We start from the raw sequence: 22875 nt of genomic DNA, 5'->3' as shown, positions 1-22875 counted from the left end.
TCACATGGATCCTATGGGCCCTATGAAAATGGAAAGCTTAGGAGGTAAAAGGTATGTCTTTGCGTGTGTTGATGATTACTCACGCTTTACTTGGTTGGACTTTATCCGGGAAAAGTCAGAAACTTTTGAAGTCTTTAGAGATTTATGTCTTCGTGTCCAAACAGAAAAGGGTAGTGGCATTGTCAAGATTAGAAGCGATCATGGCAAAGAATTTGAGAACAGTAAATTTGCAGAGTTTTGCTCATCTGAAGGAATCGCACATCAATTCTCAGCCCCCTATTACTCCTCAACTGAATGGAGTTGTTGAAAGGAAAAATAGAACTCTCCAAGAGTCAGCTAGAGTCATATCATTTTTGGGCATAATCAATGAACACAGCTTGTCATATCCACAACTGTGTTACCATACTTACTGGAAGTACTTCAACTCAATATGAACTCTGGAAAGGAAATAAGCCTACAGTAAAATATTTTCATATCTTTGGGCGCAAATGCTATATCTTGGCTGATCGTGATCAAAGGAGAAAGCTGGATCCTAAAAGTGAAGAAGGAATATTTCTTGGCTATTCACAAAACAGCAGAGCTAACAGAGTATACTATACTCGCACCAAAGTTATGATGGAGTCTGTAAATATGGTTGTAGATGATGATCCGCAGGAAAGGAAGGAGTGTATTGATGATGAAGATGTGATTCCAGATAACAGCTCGGATGCCCCGCGTAATGTTCAGGACATGTCGTCACCCACTGAGTCAGAAGAACTAAGTCAACACGGAACTCAAAGACATGCTGGCTATGATTCTGAAGAAGTTTCCTTAGGATTTCTGTTTTTCCTTATGTTTCTTTTGTTTTTTAAAAACTTTTTATTTACTTCCGCAGTTTTTCTTTGCACTTACTTCATTTCATATATATACAAGTTTTGTTTCCTTTCTGTTCTATTTATTTCTTTGTTTCTTTATCTATTTATTTCCTTAATTAATAATTCCCTCTTCTGAACCTACCTTTTATGTTCATTTACCTTAATCAGGGGGAGTACTAATCTACTTCATATGTTTTAAACTAAGTTTTTCACACATAAGTCTTTTTTATTATAACAAAAAGGGGGAGTACTAGCAATATTCTGATAAGTGATAAGATTTTAAAATTTTTTACTTTGGAGAATTAAGTTATCAATTGTGTAACATCTATAGATCATCTCTGAAGCAATGCACGACTTACATTCACTTCTTCTTGAAGTGTTTATTATTTGCTTCTAAGTTCTGATGGATAACTCTGATACACAAGTTACATAATTACTAATAGCTCTGATATAATTGTGACAATTATTGCTCTGATCATACATCTCATATTTATTGCTCTGATCACATATATTATATATGGATTGCTCTGATCATATATTTTTATAGCTCAGAATCTAGACTCTTCTAACGTTTTCATTAAGTCTTAGATTTAGGGGAAGCTTAGCTCAGAATCAAGCTCAAGTCTTAGATTCAAAAGGAGCTGAACAAGCTATACAAATTAGGATAAGATCTTTCTAAACCTTAAACTCTGACTTGTTAGTTTTTTGTTCATCATAATATATGGTTTTGTCATCATCAAAAAGGGAGAGATTGTTAGACCATTATTTGGTTCTTTTGTACATATCTAGGTTTTGATGATAACAAGTATATATATGGTGATGAACAATTTTGGTACTCTAACGTTTGTCTTTTATGTGTTTGACAAACAGGTTCTGATTCTGATTGAAAGATGAATTCATCAGAATTCAAAGACCAAAGATTGACCATTAATCCACTTCTGCACTCACTACGTTCTAATGAACGGTAGAATATTCCTTCAAGTTCTGAAGATGAAGCTCTGATATTGGGTTCTGAAGATCGAGTGTTGAAGACTCTGAAGACTTGAGGATTCTGAAGACCCGAAGAAATCTGGTTTTGAAGATCAAGTGCATCTACTCTAAAGACCAGAAGTTCTGATTGAACGGTTCATATCCTGAAGACTTGAAGTTTTGCATATCCAAGCAACCTCGTGACTCTGATTAGAAGCTTCACAAATTTCAATGAGAAGCGCCTCTAGCGATTAGAAGTCAAGAGAAAAAGGCAAGGGTCACTATCAAAAGTACAAGCGCAGTGTACTATTCTGACCGCCTACCTAACAAGGATCAGCCATAGTAGTCTCTGGAAATTCCAAAAGTGCCCTCCAAAGGACAGATTCCTTCAACGGACAAACCACTCAAAGCTTGGGTAAGACCAAGATTTTGTCAGGTGGTACAACTCTATGTTTTGATGATAACAAGTTTATTATTATGTATGAACAATTAGGGACTCTAACGTTTGTCTTTTAAGTGTGTGACAAAAAAGCTCTAATTCTGATTCAAAGGCCAAACTCATCAGAAGTTAAAGACCAAAGAGTAACCATTGTAACACTTCTGCAATCACTACGTTCTTCTGATCGGTAGCAAACGCTTCAGATATTTTGAAGATTAATGCTCTGATTTGGACTCTAAAAGATTCAAGCACTGAAGCTTTGAAGACCAGATGTTCTGAGGAAGCTGAAGACTTGAAGACTCTTAAGTCCAAGAGTAAGCTGGCTTCCAATACCAAAGCACTTCAAGTTCTGAAGACCAGAAGTTTTGAGTGAACGGTCCAGAAGCAGAAGTTCTGAAGGTCAGAGGATCCAAGCTTCCTTCTGACTCTGATCACATTGCTTCACAAGTTCCAACATGAAGCGTCGCCAAAGATCAAGAGTCAACTAGGCCAATGCAATGTCACTGTCAATAGTACAAAAGCAAGTGTACTATTCTGACAGCCTTACCTACGATGATCAGCCATAGCAGGTTCTAGAAATTCCAGAATTGCCCTCCAACGGATGGATTCTTTCAACGGATACCAACCCTAAACCTTGGAGTATTTAAATGTTGAAGATATAAGAAATTGGCTAAGAAACTATTGTGCAATTCAAGTGAAAACTACACAAGCGAATACCTTAGCAATATTTGTTCATTGTTCTTATTGTGTTTACCTTTGCTTGTTTAGAAGCATCTCATTGTAAACTAAATCGTCACCAAACTTTGTCTGTATTTTCCTTGAGAGACCCGTGAGGTCAGTATTCTTGAGAAGACTAAGGCAAGGTTGTCTTAGTGTTGCTAGTTCATAGGTTGTTAGTCACTGAGCAAGGTGTGCTAGTGCAGTTGTAATAATCTTTGAATAGTGGATTGCCTTCATTCTAAGAAGGAAGAAATCACCTTAACGGGTGGACTGGATTAGCTTGAGTGATTTATCAAGTGAACCAGGATAAAATCAATGTGTGCTTTTCTCTATCCTTCATCTCTTGCACCTTTTATTCTTTATACCGAAAAGATTGTCAATATCTTTGAGAGAAAGCTTTAAAACCTCAAAACCCTATTCTACCCTGCCCCCTTTCTAGTTTTTTTCATACCTTCAATTGGTATCAGAGCGTAAGTTCGGATTACCACACTTAACAGTGTTCAGAGATCCGGACCGGTGTGAATAACTCAAATGGCGACCACCACCAACAACGCTAAAAAAGATCACTACAGTGCTAAACCACCTATCTTCGATGGAGAAAAGTTTGATTACTGGAAAGATAGATTCGAAAGTTTCTTTCTTGGCTTTGTGCTGATCTTTGGGATCATATTGTTGATGGCTATACACGTCTAGTTGATGAAGCTGGAGTGAAGATTCCAAGAGATAAGATGACTGACCTTCAAAAGAAAATCTAAAATGATCATCACAGAGCAAGAACTATCTTGCTGAGTGCTATCTCATATGATGAATATGAGAAGATCATTGATCGTGATTCTACAAAGGCTATCTTTGATTCTTTGAAGATGTCTCATGAAGGAAATGAGGAAGTCAAGGAGACAAAGGTGTTGTCTCTAATCTAAAAGTTTGAAGCCTTCATGATGGAACCTGATGAATCAATAAGTGTCATGTTTTCCAGATTCATGATGATCATTGATGGAATTAGAGTGCTTGACAAAGACTACACCACTGCTGACCATGTAAAGAGGATCCTCAGAGGCCTTCCTGAGAAGTGGATGCCCTTGGTGATGTCTTTGAAGTTGTCAAGAGACATCAACAAGATGAGTTTGGAAGAACTTATCAGCATTCTGAAGAGCCATGAGATAGATCGTGCTGATCATGTCATCCAGAAGAAGCAGAAATCCATAGCTCTGAAGTCATAACCTGAGAAGGCCAAGGCGCTTCAAGCTGAACAAGTTTCAGAAGAGTCCTCTGAAGATTCTGATGAAGATGAGCTCTCATTAATTTCAAAAAGAATAAATCACCTTTGGAAGCACAGGTAGAGCAAGTACAAAGGATCATCAAAAGCCAAACGAAAACAAGAGTCTTCATCTAGTCAACGCAATTCATCATCAAGAGAGATTACATGCTTTGAATGCAAGGAACCATGACATTACAAGAGTGATTGTCCTAAGCTGAAGAAAGACAGGAAGCCTAAGAAGTACTTCAAGGCTAGGAAAGGTCTCATGGTAACTCTTGATGATTCAGACTCAGAAGAAGTGGACTCTGATGGTGAAGTTGTTGAAGGACTCATGACCATTGTCAAAGACAAGGAAGAAGAGTGATGAGCAATATTTTACCCATTTTATATAGCCTTAATTTGTCATTATTAATGATTATTCGTAATTAATTGACCTTGCTTGACAGAGATTTCTATTATTTGGTATAATTACGTTTATTCTTATTTTCAGGTTTTATTTGACATCAAGGGCATTTTGGAGAATTGCGGAATGAAGATTTGATTGTGCTGGAGTGAAGATTGTATTTTAGGAAAAATTAGGATTTAATTTCGGAATAAATTAAGTTTGATATCTTTCAGATTCAAACTTATTTAGGTTGTTATTTTAAATTTCTATCTTTAGGATTTATTAGGATTTACTGTTATCTTTTAGGATTTGATTAGGATTTGTGATCTCAGCTCCAATTTAAGGATTTGTGCTGATCGAAACAATTACCTTTACCTTCTACATTATTATTTTATGCAATCTTCGAATTTCAGCTAGGGTTTTATGCTTTTAATCCCTATTCTCTTCTCCAATATAATTGTTGAATTCGCCCGATCCATGGAAGGCTAATTCCTTTCGAACGAATTCCTTTGCAAAGTATATCGCGCTCTTGAGGTATAGTGCTTAATAGAATTCGCATAATTAGTTTTCTTCATCTCTACTTCTGTCTTAGGTTTGCTTAATTCCTTATGATTAGAAATAGAAAATGATGTATGTTCGCTTAGTTCATATTAGGGCGTAAACGATTCTTAATCGCTTAGTTTAGGAATCTGTGAATTAGTTATCGCTTAGTTAATTAATTCTCACGAACTAGGAAACTAATAACAAGAATTGATCTTTAGATACCCGTGATTGAGCAGCGATATACTGAACAATGGGATTCGTCCGTCTTTAATTATCGTATTAATCTGTTTTTACTTTCTGCTAATCTTTTGAACTGAATCACAAACCCCCCCAGTGTGTGTGCGTTTAGGGTTCTTAATATTGAATCTGCATCGAACGATAATCCTTGGGAAACGACCTAGGAGTCACTTCCTAGTTACTACAGTTTTATAAATTAATTATTTGTATCAGGTACGGCCTCGATCAAATTTAGCGCCGTTGCCTGGGATTATCGTCTTTACCAAAGGTTTAATAGAGTTAGTATTAGTAGTATTAGTATTATTATTAGTAGTATTAACAAGTTTGATCTCTGACGCAGGTACTGTGAAGGTAAGGATTAGTGGTTTTTGAAGGATAATTAGGCTGTAACTTCAAACGGCCATATCTTTTGCTCCAGAACTCGGAATTCAACATAATTTATATGCTTTTAGGGTAGAAAAAAAATTCCAATCCATCTGTGACGGCTATGCGGTGAGATCGATTCTTAAAAACGCAAAAAAAGGCCTTCCGCCAAAAGTTTTTTTTAGGGTTTCGAAAAAAAAAAATTTATTTTCAAGTTTTCAATTGATTCTGTTTGGAATAATTAGTGTTGCATGACTAGGGCGAATCCTGGGTTTGTGCATCCATTAATTTCTGAAATAGATAGAGAGTTTCATAGGTTAATTAGAGCACGTAGAGCTTTTGTAATTGATCCTTATTCAAGTGATTCTGATTCTGACCTTGATTTTGATTCTGATTTTGTTGCAGTTTTTGATAACATGACTGAAGAAGGACCGCGAGAAAGAACATTAAGGGAGCTGGCTGCACCTGATTTCACCTACGAAAGCTTGTGTATCCAGTATCCTGAGGATGTACCATGTGTACTCAAAACTGGACTAATCCATTTATTGCCTAAGTTTGGTGGTCTTGCAGGTGAAGATCCTCATATGCATATCAAGGAGTTTCGTACTGTCATATCCACCTTGAAGCCTCCTGAAGTTGACAAAGATCATATCTTTTTGAAGGCTTTTCCTCATTCTCTTCAGGGAACTGCAAAGACTTGGTTGTATAACCTGCCTCCTTCATCCATTGCAAGTTGGGACGACCTGAAAAGAAAGTTTCTTGAGAAGTTCTTCCCTGCCTCTAGGACAACTTCAATCAGAAAAGACATCTCAGGAATCAGGCAGCTACATGGAGAGACTCTACATGAATACTGGGAAAGATTCAAGACACTATGTGTGAGCTGCCCCCATCACCAGATTTCCGAGCAGCTCCTAGTTCAGTATTTCTATGAGGGTTTGCTCAACATGGAAAGACATCTCATTGATGCTGCTTGTGGAGGTGCATTGAATGATATGACTCCTACTGAAGCCAGGCAGTTGTTTGAGAAGATGGCTGCTAATTCTCAGCAGTTTCACACAAGGAGTAATGATGCTGTAAAAACTGTTAATGAGATTGGGACAGATCCAAGGATGGACAAGCTTGAGAAGAGGATGGAAACCATTGCCAGCTTGGTTACTCAATTGGCCATGAACCAGAATAAACCTTCACAACAGGCAAAGGTTTGTGGCATTTGCACTAAAGACCATAATACTGATGTTTGTCCTTCTCTGCAGGAACCTACAGATGAGAATCCTGAAGCATATGCTGCCAACATTTTCAATAATCGACCTCAGCAAAATTATGATCTGTCATCTAACAGATATAACCCTGGCTGGAGAAATCATCCAAATCTTAGATGGTCTGATCAGTCACAACCTGCCCAAGCACCGTTTCAGAATAATGCTAGACCATATGTTCCTCCTCCAATGCAACAACAGGCTAACAACCCTGCTGCACCGCAATCTAAAGAATCTTCATTGGAGGACATGTTGAAGCAGATGACAGCCCAAAACATGCAGTTCCAACAAGACACCAGATCCTCCATTCAGAATCTGACCACCCAGATAGGACAGATGGCTACTTCAATAAACCAGCTACAGTCCCAGAATTCTGATAAGCTACCCTCTCAGACGGTTGTCAATCCAAGAAATGTGAGCGCCATCACCTTACGGTCGGGGAAGCAAATTGATGCAGATCATGGACCAGAGCCAGAGCCAGAGCCTGAACCTGAAAAGGAGACAAAGACCACTGCCACAAGAACCTTCCAAGTACAACCACCTTCCATTCCTCTTCCATTCCCTCCGAAAGCTATGCCAAGCAAAAAGAAGGAAGAGGTAGATAAGGGAATCTTGGAGATATTCAAGAAAGTGGAGGTGAACATACCTCTACTTGATGCACTCAAGCAAATTCCAAGATATGCAAAGTTTCTAAAAGAATTATGCACTCAGAAAAGGAAGCTGAAAGGAAATGAAAGAGTTCGCATGGGGAGAAACGTTTCTGCAATCATAGGTAAAGCTGGTAAACCTGCTCCTGTTTCTGAGGTTCCTGAAAAGTGTGAGGATCCAGGTACGTTTTCTGTTCCTTGTGTCATAGGTGATACTAAATTTGAAAATGCCATGCTAGACCTAGGAGCTTCAATTAATGTGATGCCTATGTCTATTTTTAAATCACTTTCACTTGGGCCTTTGAAACCTACCGGTGTTGTCATCCAATTAGCAAATAGGAGCACGGCACACCCTGCTGGTTGGGTAGAGGATGTTTTGGTTAGGGTTGGTGAACTTGTTTTCCCTGCTGATTTTTATGTGCTTGAAATGGAAAAAGGATCTTCCCGTAATACAGTTCCTATCATTTTGGGGAGACCATTTTTAAAGACGGCCCGAACCAAGATAGATGTGTATGCTGGAACATTGACTATGGAATTCGGTGATATTGTGGTTAGGATAAACATTTTTGATGCTATGAAACATCCACCTGAAGACTATTCTGTGTTTCATATTGATTTGCTTGATGAACTGCTTGATGATATGCTTGATGAACTGCTTGATGATATGCTTGATGAACATGAATCTGATTTCCTACATGATTCTGATTTTCCTTCACTAGCTGGGTCATACACTTGTCATACATGTACTGCTACTGAAATGTGTGATTCTTGCATTGATCAATTTTTGGACACTGTTGTTGTTGACTCAGATGTTAAGAAATCTGATTGCACTAACCCAGTTGTTGAAGTGCAGGTTGCAGAAACTGTATCTGCTAGTTTGGTTCCATCTGTTTTGCAGGCACCCGTATTGGAGCTTAAGCCCTTACCAGATAACCTCAAGTATGCTTACTTGGAGGATGATAAGAAGCTCCCTGTCATTGTTTCCTCAACCCTTCATGAAAATCAAGAGGAAAAGTTGCTGCAAGTCCTAAAGAAGCACAAGAAAGCTATTGGTTGGACCTTAGCTGACATTCCTGGGATTAGTCCATCCATGTGCATGCATAGAATACTCTTGGAAGAAGGAGCGAAGCCAGTAAGACAACCACAAAGGAGACTCAACCCAGTGATACTTGATGTTGTGAAGAAGGAGGTCACCAAGCTGCTACAAGCTGGAATTATATATCCGATCTCTGACAGCCTTTGGGTGAGCCCAGTTCAAGTGGTCCCTAAGAAGACAGGACTTACCGTAGTGAAGAATGAGAGGAACGAGCTTATCCCTACTCGAGTGCAAAACATTTGGAGAGTCTGCATTGATTATAGGAGGCTAAATCAAGCAACCAGAAAGGATCACTTTCCTTTGCCCTTCATTGATCAAATGCTTGAGCGCTTAGCAGGTAAAAGTCACTACTGTTTTCTTGATGGTTTTTCTGGGTACTTTCAAATTCACATTGCTCCTGAGGACCAAGAAAAGACCACATTCACTTGTCCCTTTGGCACTTTTTCCTATAGGAGGATGCCCTTTGGCCTATGCAATGCCCCTGGTACATTCCAGCGGTGCATGGTAAGTATTTTCAGTGATTTCTTAGAGAGTTGCATCGAGGTCTTTATGGATGATTTCACTGTTTACGGATCTTCATTTGATACATGTTTAGATAATCTGGATAAAGTTTTGCATAGGTGCATTGAAACTAACCTTGTTTTGAATTATGAGAAGTGCCATTTTATGGTAGAGCAAGGCATAGTTCTAGGTCATGTGATTTCTAACAAAGGCATAGAGGTGGATCCTGCCAAGATAGATGTTATTTCACATTTGCCTTACCCCTCTTGCGTGCGAGAGTTGCGTTCTTTTCTTGGCCATGCAGGTTTTTATCGCAGGTTCATTCAGGATTTCAGCAAGAGAGCCCTTCCTCTTTCTAACTTGCTGCAGAAGGAAGTGGCGTTTGATTTTGATGAGAAATGCAGAGAGGCGTTCGATTGCCTCAAGAAAGCCTTGACCACCACTCCTATCATTCAAGCACCGGATTGGACAGCCCCTTTTGAGCTTATGTGTGATGCCTCTAATTACGCATTGGGTGCTGTCCTTGCTCAAAAAGTAGATAAGTTGCCTAGGGTAATATATTATGCATCTAGGACTTTAGATTCTGCACAAGCGAATTACACAACCACTGAAAAAGAACTTCTAGCTATTGTGTTTGCTCTAGATAAATTTCGATCATATTTGCTAGGTTCTAGAATTATTGTGTACACTGACCATGCAGCTCTAAAGTTCCTGTTGAAGAAGGCTGAATCAAAACCTAGGTTGATCCGATGGATGCTCTTACTCCAAGAGTTTGACTTGGAGATTAGAGATAGAAGTGGAGCACAGAATTTGGTGGCCGATCACTTGAGTCGGATATAGAGGGATGCTGATACTCTTCCCATTAGAGGTGACTTTCCGGATGAGCGGCTCTTTAATATTTCAGTTTCTTTTCCAGCACCCTGGTTTGCTAATATTGTTAATTACTTAGTTGCTTCTGTTTTCCCTCCATTTGCATCTCGAGCTCAGATTGCTAAGCTTAAGAGTGATGCTAAATATTATTGTTGGGATGACCCCTATTTGTGGAAGTTTTGTACTTACCAGGTTATTAGGAGGTGCATTCCAGATCATGAGATTGAGTCAGTCCTTCAGTTTTGCCATGCTTCTGCAGTGGGTGGTCACTTTGGACCCCAAAGGACAGCACGCAAGGTGCTTGATTCTGGATTTTACTGGCCCACCATCTTCAAAGATGCGGCAAGGATTTGCAGCACCTGTGAGCCATGTTAGAGAGCAGGCGGTACCATTTCTTGGAGAAAAGAGATGCCTCAACAGCCCATGTTGTTTTGTGAGGTCTTTGATGTATGGGGTATTGATTTTATGGGTCCTTTTCCTGTTTCTTTTGGTTTTTATTATATTTTGCTTGCTGTTGATTATGTTTCTAAATGGGTGGAAGCTAAGGCCACCCGGACTAATGATTCTCGAGTTGTTGTGGATTTTGTTAGGTCTAACATCATTTGCAGGTTTGGCATTCCTAGAGCAATCATTAGTGACCAAGGCACCCATTTCTGCAATAGGTCCATGCAAGCTCTTCTCAAGAAATATGGGGTTGTTCATAGAATTTCCACACCATACCATCCTCAAACAAATGGGCAAGCTGAGAATTCCAACAGAGAGATAAAGAGGATCTTGGAGAAGATTGTCCAGCCTAACAGGAAGGATTGGAGCAATAGACTTGAGGATGCTCTTTGGGCCCACCGTACTTCTTACAAAGCACCCATCGGAATGTCCCCTTACCGCGTTGTCTTTGGTAAGGCATGTCATCTTCCAGTTGAGATACAGCATCGGGCTTATTGGGCTGTGAAGACTTGCAACTTGGCTCTTGATCAAGCTGGTGGCGAAAGGAAGCTTCAATTGAGTGAGTTAGATGAGATCCGCTTGGAAGCTTATGAGAACTCTAAGTTCTACAAAGAGAAGACCAAAATATTCCATGATAGCTTGATTTCCAGAAAAGACTTTTTAGTTGGACAACAAGTGTTGTTGTACAACTCTAGGCTTGGCCTAATGAGCGGTAAGCTTCGTTCTAAGTGGATTGGTCCTTTTGTTGTTACTAATGTGTTTCCTTATGGTACTGTAGAGATCAAAAGTGAATCCACAGATAAGAGCTTCAAAGTTAATGGTCATCACCTCAAGCATTTCCTCACCAATCCTTCTCTTGTGGATGTTCCCATGGACAATGTTTCCTTGGTTATTTCCACCCTCCTCCCACCATGAATCAGGGAGTTTTCTTTCTCCTTCTTTACTTTTATTGCACTTGTTCAATTCCATATTTGTTATGTTTCATTGGGACAATGTGTAGTGTAAGTGTGGGGGGGAGATTACCGTAGGTAGAATATTTAGCTTTTGAATAAATTAGGTTGATCCATGCTTTCTTTGAATTCTTAGGTCTTGTTTAGATTATGGGCATTTTCTTTCTTTGAATTGAGTCATGATATCTTGTGATGTGAATGCATGCGTTCTTGTGTGTCAAGTTACTTTTGAAAATTGAGGGGTTGAAACAATTATGATAGACTTAATTCCCCTATGAGAGATTTTGAGCCTTAACTATAGGTGGTCAACTGTATGCCATCTCTAATCTTTTTCTTGTGTGATTGCACTCTTGATTACTTGCACTCTAGAACTTGACTTGACGCTTGTTTCTACTTGATATTCACATGCACATATTGAAGTGATTTTAGGCATTTTCTTCTTTTAATTAATAAGCCACTAGCCATATAAGCCTACCTTGAATGAATTTAAGCGAAAAACCATGATTGACCTAATCTTAGGGAATTTTGGAGCTTTGGAATTGTTTTGGGAGTAAGTACTAAGTGGGTAAGGGTGCATTGTTCTTTAATTCTTCCAATTCTCGGTTATGCTTAGTTGGTTGTTGTAAATAGTATGGTGGTGCTGTTTTTCTTACTAGTTTTGTTTTGTTAGTAGTTAAAAAAAAAAAAACGAAAAAAAACAGAAAAAGAAAAAAAAAAAAGAGAAGGCCAAGAGAAAAATAATGAATGAAAGGATAAAGGATGAAAAGTTGAAGTGTGGAATTGGAGGAAGAATTGCAAATCTTATGCTATTAAATTGGGTTGATGTTGACTTACTTTTTACTTATTCCCCATTGCTCCTCTATTTCCTAAGGTTCTAGCTACTTATCCCATATTTTATCCTACCTTGTCCTTGGCCCCATTACAACCTTTAAAAGCCCTTTTTGATCTTTATGTGCAAGTGTTTTTGATTGTTGATGTTAGCGTCTTGTCAAGCCTATGGTAGTGTTTGTTCTCATGAAGTGCCTTGAGCGTAAACACAAACCTTAAACACTTGAGTGTAAACACTTTGAGAGCATAACTTGTGAGGTTCTATCATCTTTGTTCTCACCTCTTGGTTTGATTGGTTACTTTACATGCTTGGATGTTTGGATGATATTCATGGATTTCTTGTCTCTTTGATTCTCACTTGATTTTGCCCATTTCTCTACATTTCCTAGGATTCATTGTTAAGTATGTGATCTTTTAGGTTATTGCATGATTCACTTCCAGTTACAAATTGGTTTTCATGTTCTTAATTCTTTATTTTGCCCAGGAGTGCAAAAGGCTAAGTGTGGGGGTATTTGATGAGCAATATTTTACCCATTTTGTATAGCCTTAATTTGTCATTATTAATGATTATTCGTAATTAATTGACCTTGCTTGACAGAGATTTCTATTATTTGGTCTAATTACGTTTATTCTTATTTTCTGGTTTTATTTGACATCAAGGGCATTTTGGAGAATTGCGGAATGAAGATTTGATTGTGCTGGAGTGAAGATTGTATTTTAGGAAAAATTAGGATTTAATTTCGGAATAAATTAAGTTTGATATCTTTCAGATTCAAACTTATTTAGGTTGTTATTTTAAATTTCTATCTTTAGGATTTATTAGGATTTGCTGTTATCTTTTAGGATTTGATTAGGATTTGTGATCTCAGCTCCTATTTAAGGATTTGTGCGGAGCGAAACAATTACCTTTACCTTCTACATTATTATTTTATGCAATTTTCGAATTTCAGCTAGGGTTTCATGCTTTTAATCCCTATTCTCTTCTCCAATATAATTGTTGAATTCGCCCGATCCATGGAAGGCTAATTCCTTTCGAACGAATTCCTTTGCAAAGTATATCGCGCTCTTGAGGTATAGTGCTTAATAGAATTCGCATAATTAGTTTTCTTCATCTCTACTTCTGTCTTAGGTTTGCTTAATTCCTTATGATTAGAAATAGAAAATGATGTATGTTCGCTTAGTTCATATTAGGGCGTAAATGATTCTTAATCGCTTAGTTTAGGAATCTGTGAATTAGTTATCGCTTAGTTAATTAATTCTCACGAACTAGGAAACTAATAACAAGAATTGATCTTTAGATACCCGTGATTGAGCAGCGATATACTGAATAAAGGGATTCGTCCGTCTTTACTTATCGTATTAATCTGTTTTTACTTTCTGCTAATCTTTTGAACTGAATCACAAACCCCCCTAGTGTGTGTGCGTTTAGGGTTCTTAATATTGAATCTGCGTCGAACGATAATCCTTGGGAAACGACCTAGGAGTCACTTCCTAGTTACTACAGTTTTATAAATTAATTATTTGTATCGGGTACGGCCTCGATCAAAGAGTCAAAAGCTGAATCAGATGTTCATCCAACATCAGAAGCTGAGTCAGACTCTGAAGACGAAAATGAGGTATTTGCATCTTTCTCATTGTCTGAACTTAAATCTGCTTAAGCTGAAATTATGAGTAAACATGATTCTCTTCTGACTAAGCATAAAAAGTTGAAAAAGGATTTTCTTGCTGCTTCTGAAGTCTCTGCTAAACATAAGAAAACTATTTCTAACTATGTTCTTAAAAATCAAATCTCTAAGTTAGAAGAAGTTATTGCATCTAGTACTTCTGATGATAAGAATGAAACCAAATATGAAAAATCTTTTCAGAGGTTCCTAGCTAAAAGCGTAGATACAAGTTTAATGGCTTCAATGATCTGTGGCGTTAGCATAAATGGAATGAGTGGTATTGGCTATTCTAAACCCAGTAGAAATGAGCGTCCTATGCCTAAACCTAAATCTCTTTATGAACATTTTGTTCCTTCTGGAACTATTATACCTGAACCTTTACCTTCTGAAGTTGTTTTACCCATTAAGAGAGGATTATTCTCTATGTTAAGATATCATGCACAGATTCCCTTACATTATCCTATTGAAAGACCCAATGTTGTCAGAACTTCTAGGGTAACTAATAAGAAAGGACCCAGAAAGTGGGTACCTAAGGAAAAGATTATATATGTCGCAGATATCCTTGATAGCTCCACTGAAACCCCAATCATGGTCTCTGGACAGTGGATGCTCGCGAAACATGACGGGAGAAAGGCGTATGTTCCAAGATCTAAAACTTAGACCTGGAGGTGAAGTTGGTTTTGGTGGCAACAAGAAGGATTTGATGATAAGCTTGACTCTGACAAGTCAAAGTTAAATGAAAAGTTTGCAGATATGTGTATAACCATTTCAGACAAGGACAAAGATTCAGAAGTTGTTGATCCAGAAGCAACTACATCAGAGGATGCTGCTACAACCTTTGATCCACCACGTCAGAAGAATAGTAGAGTTATAGCCTCTCATCCTGTAGAATTGATTCTGGGAAACAAAGATGAACCAGTCAGAACCAGATCTGCTTTCAAACCGTCTGAAGAGACTCTTCTAAGCTTAAAGGGATTGGTCTCTCTGGCTGAACCAACTGCTATTGATCAAGCTCTTCAAGATAAAGATTGGATTCAAGCTATGGAAGAAGAACTGAATCAATTCACCAAGAATGACGTTTGGAACCTTGTCAAGAAACCCAAGGATACCCATATCATTGGAACCAAGTGGGTATTCAGAAACAAACTCAATGAGAAGGGAGAAGTAGTCAGAAAAAAGGCAAGACTCGTTGCACAAGGCCACAGTAAACAAGAAGGCATAGATTACACTGAAACCTTTGCTCCTGTAGCAAGGTTAGAAGCTATAAGGTTGTTGATTTCATTCTCTGTGAATCACAACATTGTTCTTCACCAAATGGATGTCAAGAGCGCGTTTCTCAACGGTTACATTTTTTAAGAAGTGTATGTTTATCAACCCCCTGGGTTTGAAGATGCTCAACATCCTGACCATGTCTTCAAGTTAAAAAAATCTCTCTATGGCTTAAAGCAAGCTCCAAGAGCATGGTATGAGATGAAGGTATGAAGAACGATAGAAAGGGGGGGTTTGAATAGCGTTTTGAAATAAAAAACTTTTCCCTCTTAAGATTATAGAAAATCTTTTCCAGAACTGAAAACACAAAGTGCAGAGATAATAGATGGAGAAAAGCACACAAGTATTTTATCCTGGTTCACTTGAAAATCGCTCAAGCTAATCCAGTCCACCCGTTAAGGTGATTTCTTCCTTCTTAGAATGAAGGCAATCCACTATTCAAAGTTTGTTACAACTGCACTAGCAACCTGCTCAGTGACTAGCAATACAATGAACTAGCAAACACTAAGATTCACTCTCTTAGTCTTCTCAAGGATCTGACCAACCTTGGTCCCTTAAGGAAATACAAACTCACTATTTGAAAGATTTGGTTTACAATGAAGTGCTTCTGAGAAAGTGATGACCCGGATTTAGTCTTGTTTTTAGGGTCATTTCTTTGTAGGTTTTGAGTCTTTTTGTTGTGTCTCATGTAGTGTTTCATGCATTTTTGCCTTTCTTTGTGTTTTTACTTTGTTTTGGTAATTTCATAGTTTTATAAGGACTTTTCTTGCATTTTAAGTAAGTTTAGGACTTGCTTAATTTTCCTATTTTATTTGAGGGTTCTCTTTGCTAATAGACTCTTGGAGCTCCTAGATATTTCTCTGGCTTTGTGTTTAAGTAATCAGGTCTGAAACTGAAGGAGAAGGAAGGACAAGAAGCTTGGTGAATTGAAGGGAGGCTTAAAGAGGCTTGAAGAGGAGTAAAGAGGAAGTTAAAAAGGTTTTCCAGCGAGCTTGGAGCGCCTAGGCGTGCTCCATTGGCGCCTAGGCGCCAATTGCTGTTTCCAGGGTTTTTGGAATTGGCGCCTAGGCGCCAATTGCCTTCCAGAGGCACATTTTCAGCTTGAATTGGCACTCAAGCGTGCTGAATTGGTGCCTGAGCGCCCGAAACAGCTCAGACTCGTGATTTTTGCCTATAATTAGGATTCTAGTCATTTTCTCTTGTATCTTTTCATACTTTGTAAAATTCAGAGGTAAAGGATCTGTAAGATCAAGATTTGGTCATGTGGTACAACTCTATGTTTTGATGATAACAAGTATTTATTTGTGGATGAACAACTATGATACTCTAATGTTTGTCTTGAGTGTTTTGACAAACAGGTTCTGATTCTGACACCAGAAGATATATTCGTCAGAAGTTCTGAAGATCAGAAGATCTGAAGATCAGAGGATCTGAGGATCAGAGGATCAGAAGATCTGAGGATCAGAAGATCTGAAGACCAGAAGCTCTGAGGGACCAGAGGCTCTGAAGGTCCAGAAGCTCTGAAGGTCCAGAAGCAGAAGTTACGAAGGTCAGAGGATCCAAGCATCCCTCTGACTCTGATCACCAAGCTTCACAAGTTCCAACACGAAGCATTCCTCTGATCAGAAGTCAATGGTTAAAGGCAAATGTCTCTATCAAGAAGTACAAGAGCAGTGTACTATTCTGAAAAGCCTACCTACCAAGGTTCAGCCACAGCAGGTTCTGGAAGTTCCAGAAATGCCCTCCAACGGTCATATTCTCTCAACAGAAATATCCTTTGCACCTTGGACTATAAAAGGCTGAAGAAAAAGAAGAAAGCTGAGAGAGAGAGATCAAGAGCTGCAATACAAGAAAAGATTAAAGCCTCTACTTTCTTCATCTATTCTTATTTAGTTTACACTCAGCTTATTTAGAAGCAAACCTTTGTAAACACCAACCTCAAACAGTTGTTTGATTTTCCTTAAGGGACCGAGTAGGTCAGTATCCTTAAGAAGACTAAGAGAGTGAATCTTAGTGGTGATTCCTTTAGGAGATCAAGGTTGATCGGATCCTAGAGAAGACTAAGAGAGTGAATCTTAGTGTGAGCTAAGTCAGTGTATTGTTAGTCACTTGTAGGTTTCAAGTGCAGTTGTAACAATTATCTGATTAGTGGATTGCCTTCATTCTAAGAAGGAAGAAATCACCTTAACGGGTGGACTGGATTAGCTTGAGGGATTTATCAAGTGAACCAGGATAAAATACTTGTGTGCTTTTCTCTTCTCTCTATCTTTATCCGCTGCACCATCTATCTTAGAGAAACCGAAAAGAAAAACTTTAAATCTTAAGGGGAAAGTTTTTATATTGAAAACGCTATTCAACCCCCCCTTCTAGTCGTTTTTCACACCTTCAGGATCATCTAGGAGAGTGAGAGAAGGCTTCCAAGCTTGTACTTCAGGTTCTTAGCTTGCCATGCTTGTCTAATCTCTCTTCTATTGCTTTGGTTTTCTTTGTAAGACTTTTCATAATTGAGTTATAATCTTAAGTTCTTTCCCACATGTTCTTCTTCTCTCCTTGAATCCCATTTTCTGAATATCAATCTAAGGTTGTATGCATGCTTGCTTTATGCTTTTCTATAATCAGAATGGAAGTTTGTTATAGATTAGGGAACCGATTTGGGATTACCCCTTCTATGCTTGCTACTAGGAATAGAGGAAGGGTTGGGGTTTGATGGCCTGAATTTGCAAGATCGAAAACCTCATATAAATTACTAAGTACACAAGGAATTGGGCTTAGCTTTTAGTATGAGAGAATTGCTTATGTGAGGAATCAATAAGTGAGTAACTAGGCTATATCATCAAGGAGAGATTCATGAATTCATGTGCTTAGAATGATGTACTTGAATTGACTAGTTGAACAAGAACCCAAAGCATTTCCATCTCTGTTTTTCTTATATTTTATCTTTGCTACATCGACGTATCTTTATCTTAATAAAACAAACCTTCAAACTCAAGGCTTAAGCTGAATTTAGTCACTCAAAATCCCTGTGGTTCGATATTTAAAACCGGGTGGATTCGTACACTTGCGGATTTACCAACAAGTTTTGGCGTCATTGCCGGGGATTGTTTGTGATTTTTGGTTTGAGTTACGAGTTTGTAATATAGTCTACCTAAGACTATAACTTAGGGTTGAATGAGAGACAACCCATGTTTTTTTTCAGATTTACGTTTTTGTTTCTTTTGTTAGTTTTTCAGGAAATAAAAAGGATACACACTTGGAAGCAATCAATCACTTGAAAGAAGGTTCTTTTCTTACCCTGAGTTTAGTCCATGCATTTTAGCATATTTTTCTTTATAGATTTTGTTTATCCTTTTCGATCATGCATTGTTATATAGAGTCTTTTATACCTTGGTCTTTATACCCTTTACTCAAATGACATGTTCCCAAGTCTTACTCACTCACATGATGCTGGTTTTGAAAATGTTTTTAAGTGGATACTTTGTGCTTTCTTTTGGGGAGTGATTGTATGTTTGGGAAAGAGAGAGAGAGAGAGAGAGAGAGAGAGAGAGACTTCGGTCTCCTAAGTGTTTTCTTGAGGATAGAGTTGATGTGAGTCCACAAGGGTCCATCTTTGACCCTTCACTATATAATTTCCCTGGAGGATCCTGACTCACTTGCACTTCTTGGTTCTGTGTTTCATTTTGTGCACCCTTGAGAGTAGCTCTATGAGACTTGCATCTTTGAGATTGGTTGGTTTTCTTGGACTTCAGAATTTGTTTTATAACATCTTTGTCCCTAGTTGACCCTTTTGAGCCTTATGGAGATTCTATTGTTACCTTGTTTATTGGGTTGGTTGTTTGGTTGGAAAAATGGGGAGTTGTGGTTTTTAAATCTTAATGGAGCTAGTTTGTGTAAATTGCAATTGTCTCTTACCCCAAGTGAAAAAAAAGTAGAAAAGAAAAGTCAAAAAGAAAAAAATGAACTCCATGGAATGGGTGGAGTTCCAAAAAAAGAAAAAATTCTGAAACAAAAGGGGGTTGAGATACTTGTGTGCTAAGTATCAATAGCTTGAAAGCTCCGGAATTCCAAATTTGACCACACTCAAATTTTGTGCAGCCTTAGTCTTCCTTAGGGACCACCTACCATGTGCTTTACCTAGCCAACATTACAACCCTTTGGAAGTCTCAATAAAGAATGCATTGTCGAGTTTAGTTGCTCTTGAGTGAATGATTCCCAGAACCTATGAACTTGCTTGTGTGCTCAGTGCACTAAACAATTGTCTCATGCTAGGATGTTAGTTCTAAATGCTTTTCATAGTGGACTCTAATTCTTCTTTGTCTAACAGTTGCATGAAGTTGATTGTTGAATCTTTCTCTTGGAACTAACTGCATTTACTTGATCCCCCGATTTTCTAAAAATGTATCCCTCTTTTGGCATGTGTGGTTGGGGTAATTCTTTGTGCTTGAGGGCAAGCTAATCTTAGTGACGCTCGAGGGCGAGCTATCGTTGAGTATAGTGGTGTGATGACCCGAATTTAGTCTTGTTTTTAGGGTCATTTCTTTGTAGGTTTTGAGTCTTTATAGTGGTGAGAGAAGGCTTCCAATCTTGTACTTTAGGTTCTTAGCTTGCCATGCTTGTCTAATCTCTCTTCTATTGCTTTGGTTTTCTTTGTAAGACTTTTCATATTTGAGTTATAATCTTAAGTTCTTTCCCACATGTTCTTCTTCTCTCCTTGAATCCCATTTTCGGAATATCAATCTAAGGTTGTATGCATGCTTGCTTTATGCTTTTCTATAATCAGAACGGAAGTTTGTTATAGATTAGGGAACCGATTTGGGATTACCCCTTCTATGCTTGCTACTAGGAATAGAGGAAGGGTTGGGGTTTGATGGCCTGAATTTACAAGATCTAAAACCTCATATAAATTACTAAGTAAACAAGGAATTGGGCTTAGCTTTTAGTATGAGAGAATTGCTTATGTGAGGAATCAATAAGTGAGTAACTAGGCTATATCATCAAGGAGAGATTCATGAGTTCATGTGCTTAGAATGATGTACTTGAATTGACTAGTTGAACAAGAACCCAAAGCATTTCTATCTCTGTTTTTCTTATATTTTATCTTTGCTACATCGACGTATCTTTATCTTAATAAAACAAACCTTCAAACTTAAGGCTTAAGCTGAATTTAGTCACTCACAATCCCTGTGGTTCGATATTTAAAACCGGGTGGATTCGTATACTTGCTGATTTACCAACAGAAAGCTAAGGTAAACACAATAAGAACAAATGAAGAAAGATTGCTAAAAGAATCGGTTGAATATTTGCTTGAGTTTTGCACAAAGTTTCTTAACTTATTTCTTCCATTTTCAGCCTCTATATATACTCCAAGGTTTAAGGTTGTAGTCGTTGCATGGAATGCTACCGTTGGAGGGAAAATCCTGAACTTCCAGATTCTGCTATGGCTGAACATCTTAGGTAAGGCCGTCAGAATAGTACACTTGCTTTTGTACTTGGATAGCGACGTGAGCCTTAGCCTAGTTGACTTCTGATCTAGCGACGCTTCGTGTTGGGACGCGTGAAGCTTATGAGATCAGAGTCAATGGGAAGCTTGGATCCTCTAACCTTCGCAGCTTCTGCTTCTGGACTGTTCATCAAAACTTCTGATCATCAGAGTTGGAAGTACTTGGTCTTCAGAGCGAGCTTACTCTTGGACTTCAGAGTCTTCACTTCTTAGCTTCTGGACCTTCAGAGCTTCTGATCATCAGAGCTTATAGTCTTCAGAACTTGAAGTGATCTGAATCCACATCAGAGCTTATAATCTTTAGAACTTCTGAAGCAATTACTACTGTTCAAACAGAACATAATGAGAGCGAAAGCGTTGCGTTGGCTACTCTTTTTGCTTTGTGCTTCTGATAAGTGTGTTTTTAGACCAGAGTCAGAGCCTGTCAATTAAACACTTAGAGAACAATGTTAGAGTACCATAATTGTTCATACACAATAAGTAACTTGTAATCATCAAAACATAGAGTTGTACTACATGACCAAATCTTGGTCTTACAATCTCCCCCTTTTTTATGATGACAAAACCAAGTATTTTGATGAACAATTATTAAACAATAAACTGAATACACTTAGAGCTTAGGGTATCAGAGCCAAACTTATCCTGAGATGTATGGTTTATTTTGCTCGTTCTGAATCCAAGTCACAGCTTGATTCTGAGCTTAGCTCCCCCTGAATCTAAGACTTAATAAAAACATTAATGGCGTCTAGATTCTGAGCTAAATAATAATAGTGATCAGAGTGATATATCAATCAGATTCATATATGACATAGACTGTATAAGAATATCAGAGCGCATGAATAATCAGAGTTAATCAAGGAATGATATCAGAGTCAAACGATCATAGCATACGATCACTTCAGAAGAAGTGAAATGTATTCCTTGCTGGTTCCTCATGAAAGATCTATAGTCATAACGATTGATCACTTAGAATTCTCCAAAGGAAAAAGAAATCACACTAACACAATATACACAATGTGCCAACGTTGTAATGCAATGAGGGAGAACCCTCCTTTTTAAATTGTAATGCAAAATTATTGAATAAAAGAATTTTATTTTTCTCAGAGCTTTTGTGTGCGGGATTGTGAATGCTAAACCGAAATATAAATTAAGAACAAAAGCACAGATGAAAAGAGAATAAGCTAGAAAACCAACAAGTTAACTAATTAAGCATAGGGTTTAAAAAGAGCCTGGAATATAAACGTAAGAAAAACATAATAAGAAGGAGAGTGAAAAAGAAGAGAGTTTCTAAAGCTAAGGTTGAGGTTCTGGCAATCTGCTTAGGATGGTAGCAAACATGTGTGAAGTGGAGAACGTGTGTGCGTGAGTGGGTTTCAAAAGTAACCGTTGAGAGTTAGAAAACCAAAGAAAATCAACGGCTAGAAAATAAAGATAAGTAATAAATACACATATCATGCGGTGGAGAATAAAGTAGATGTAATCATTACAACAGAAATTCCCGAGAGGCACAAGGAACAAGGTATCAGAATTAACTGACACACGTTTGCTGTCTTGTCTCAGAAGTAGCACCAATGGGTACACAACTTCTGATAAAGTTATCTTTTGAACTAGTCAACTTCTAATAAAGGGTATAAGCATCGTAGTCAGAGGTTCTGATCCATCTTCATACTGGACACAAGTCCATATTCAGATTTTTTAGTATAAATTTAAATCAATCCTCAGCTAAGGGCTTTGTAAAGATATCTACCCATTGATGGTCAGTATCAACAAACTTCAGAAAAAGTACGCCCTTCTGAACATAATCTCTAATAAAATGATACTTTACCTCAATGTGCTTGGCCCTTGAATGTAAGATGAGATTCTTACTTAGAGAAATAGCAGCAGTATTATCGCAGTAAATTGGAATATTGCTCTCAAGGATTTGATAATCTTCTAGCTAATGTTTCATCCACAGCATTTGTGTGCTGCAAATAGCTGCTGAAATGTTTTCTGCCTCTGCAGTGGATAGTGCAATAGTTGACTACCTCTTGCTTGCCCATGAGACTAAGTTACTTCCCAGAAATTGACAATTTTCAGAAGTACTCT

At 38.1% G+C, this 22875-nt stretch overlaps 1 protein-coding gene across 1 annotated transcript; it reads left to right on the top strand.

The window, feature by feature from the left end:
* Positions 1–6019: 6019 nt before the first annotated feature.
* LOC130744306 (uncharacterized) lies at positions 6020–8305 on the top strand (the record flags this gene model as incomplete). The annotated part of the gene is made up of 2 exons (XM_057596495.1): positions 6020–7146; positions 7246–8305. Coding segments are annotated over exons 1-2 (2187 nt in total), but the record flags the coding sequence as incomplete, so codon positions are not given.
* Positions 8306–22875: the final 14570 nt, after the last annotated feature.

Source organism: Lotus japonicus, chromosome 3 (genome assembly GCF_012489685.1).
Source record: "Lotus japonicus ecotype B-129 chromosome 3, LjGifu_v1.2".
NCBI lineage: Eukaryota > Viridiplantae > Streptophyta > Magnoliopsida > Fabales > Fabaceae > Lotus > Lotus japonicus.
This window is presented reverse-complemented; position numbering and strand designations above follow the sequence as displayed.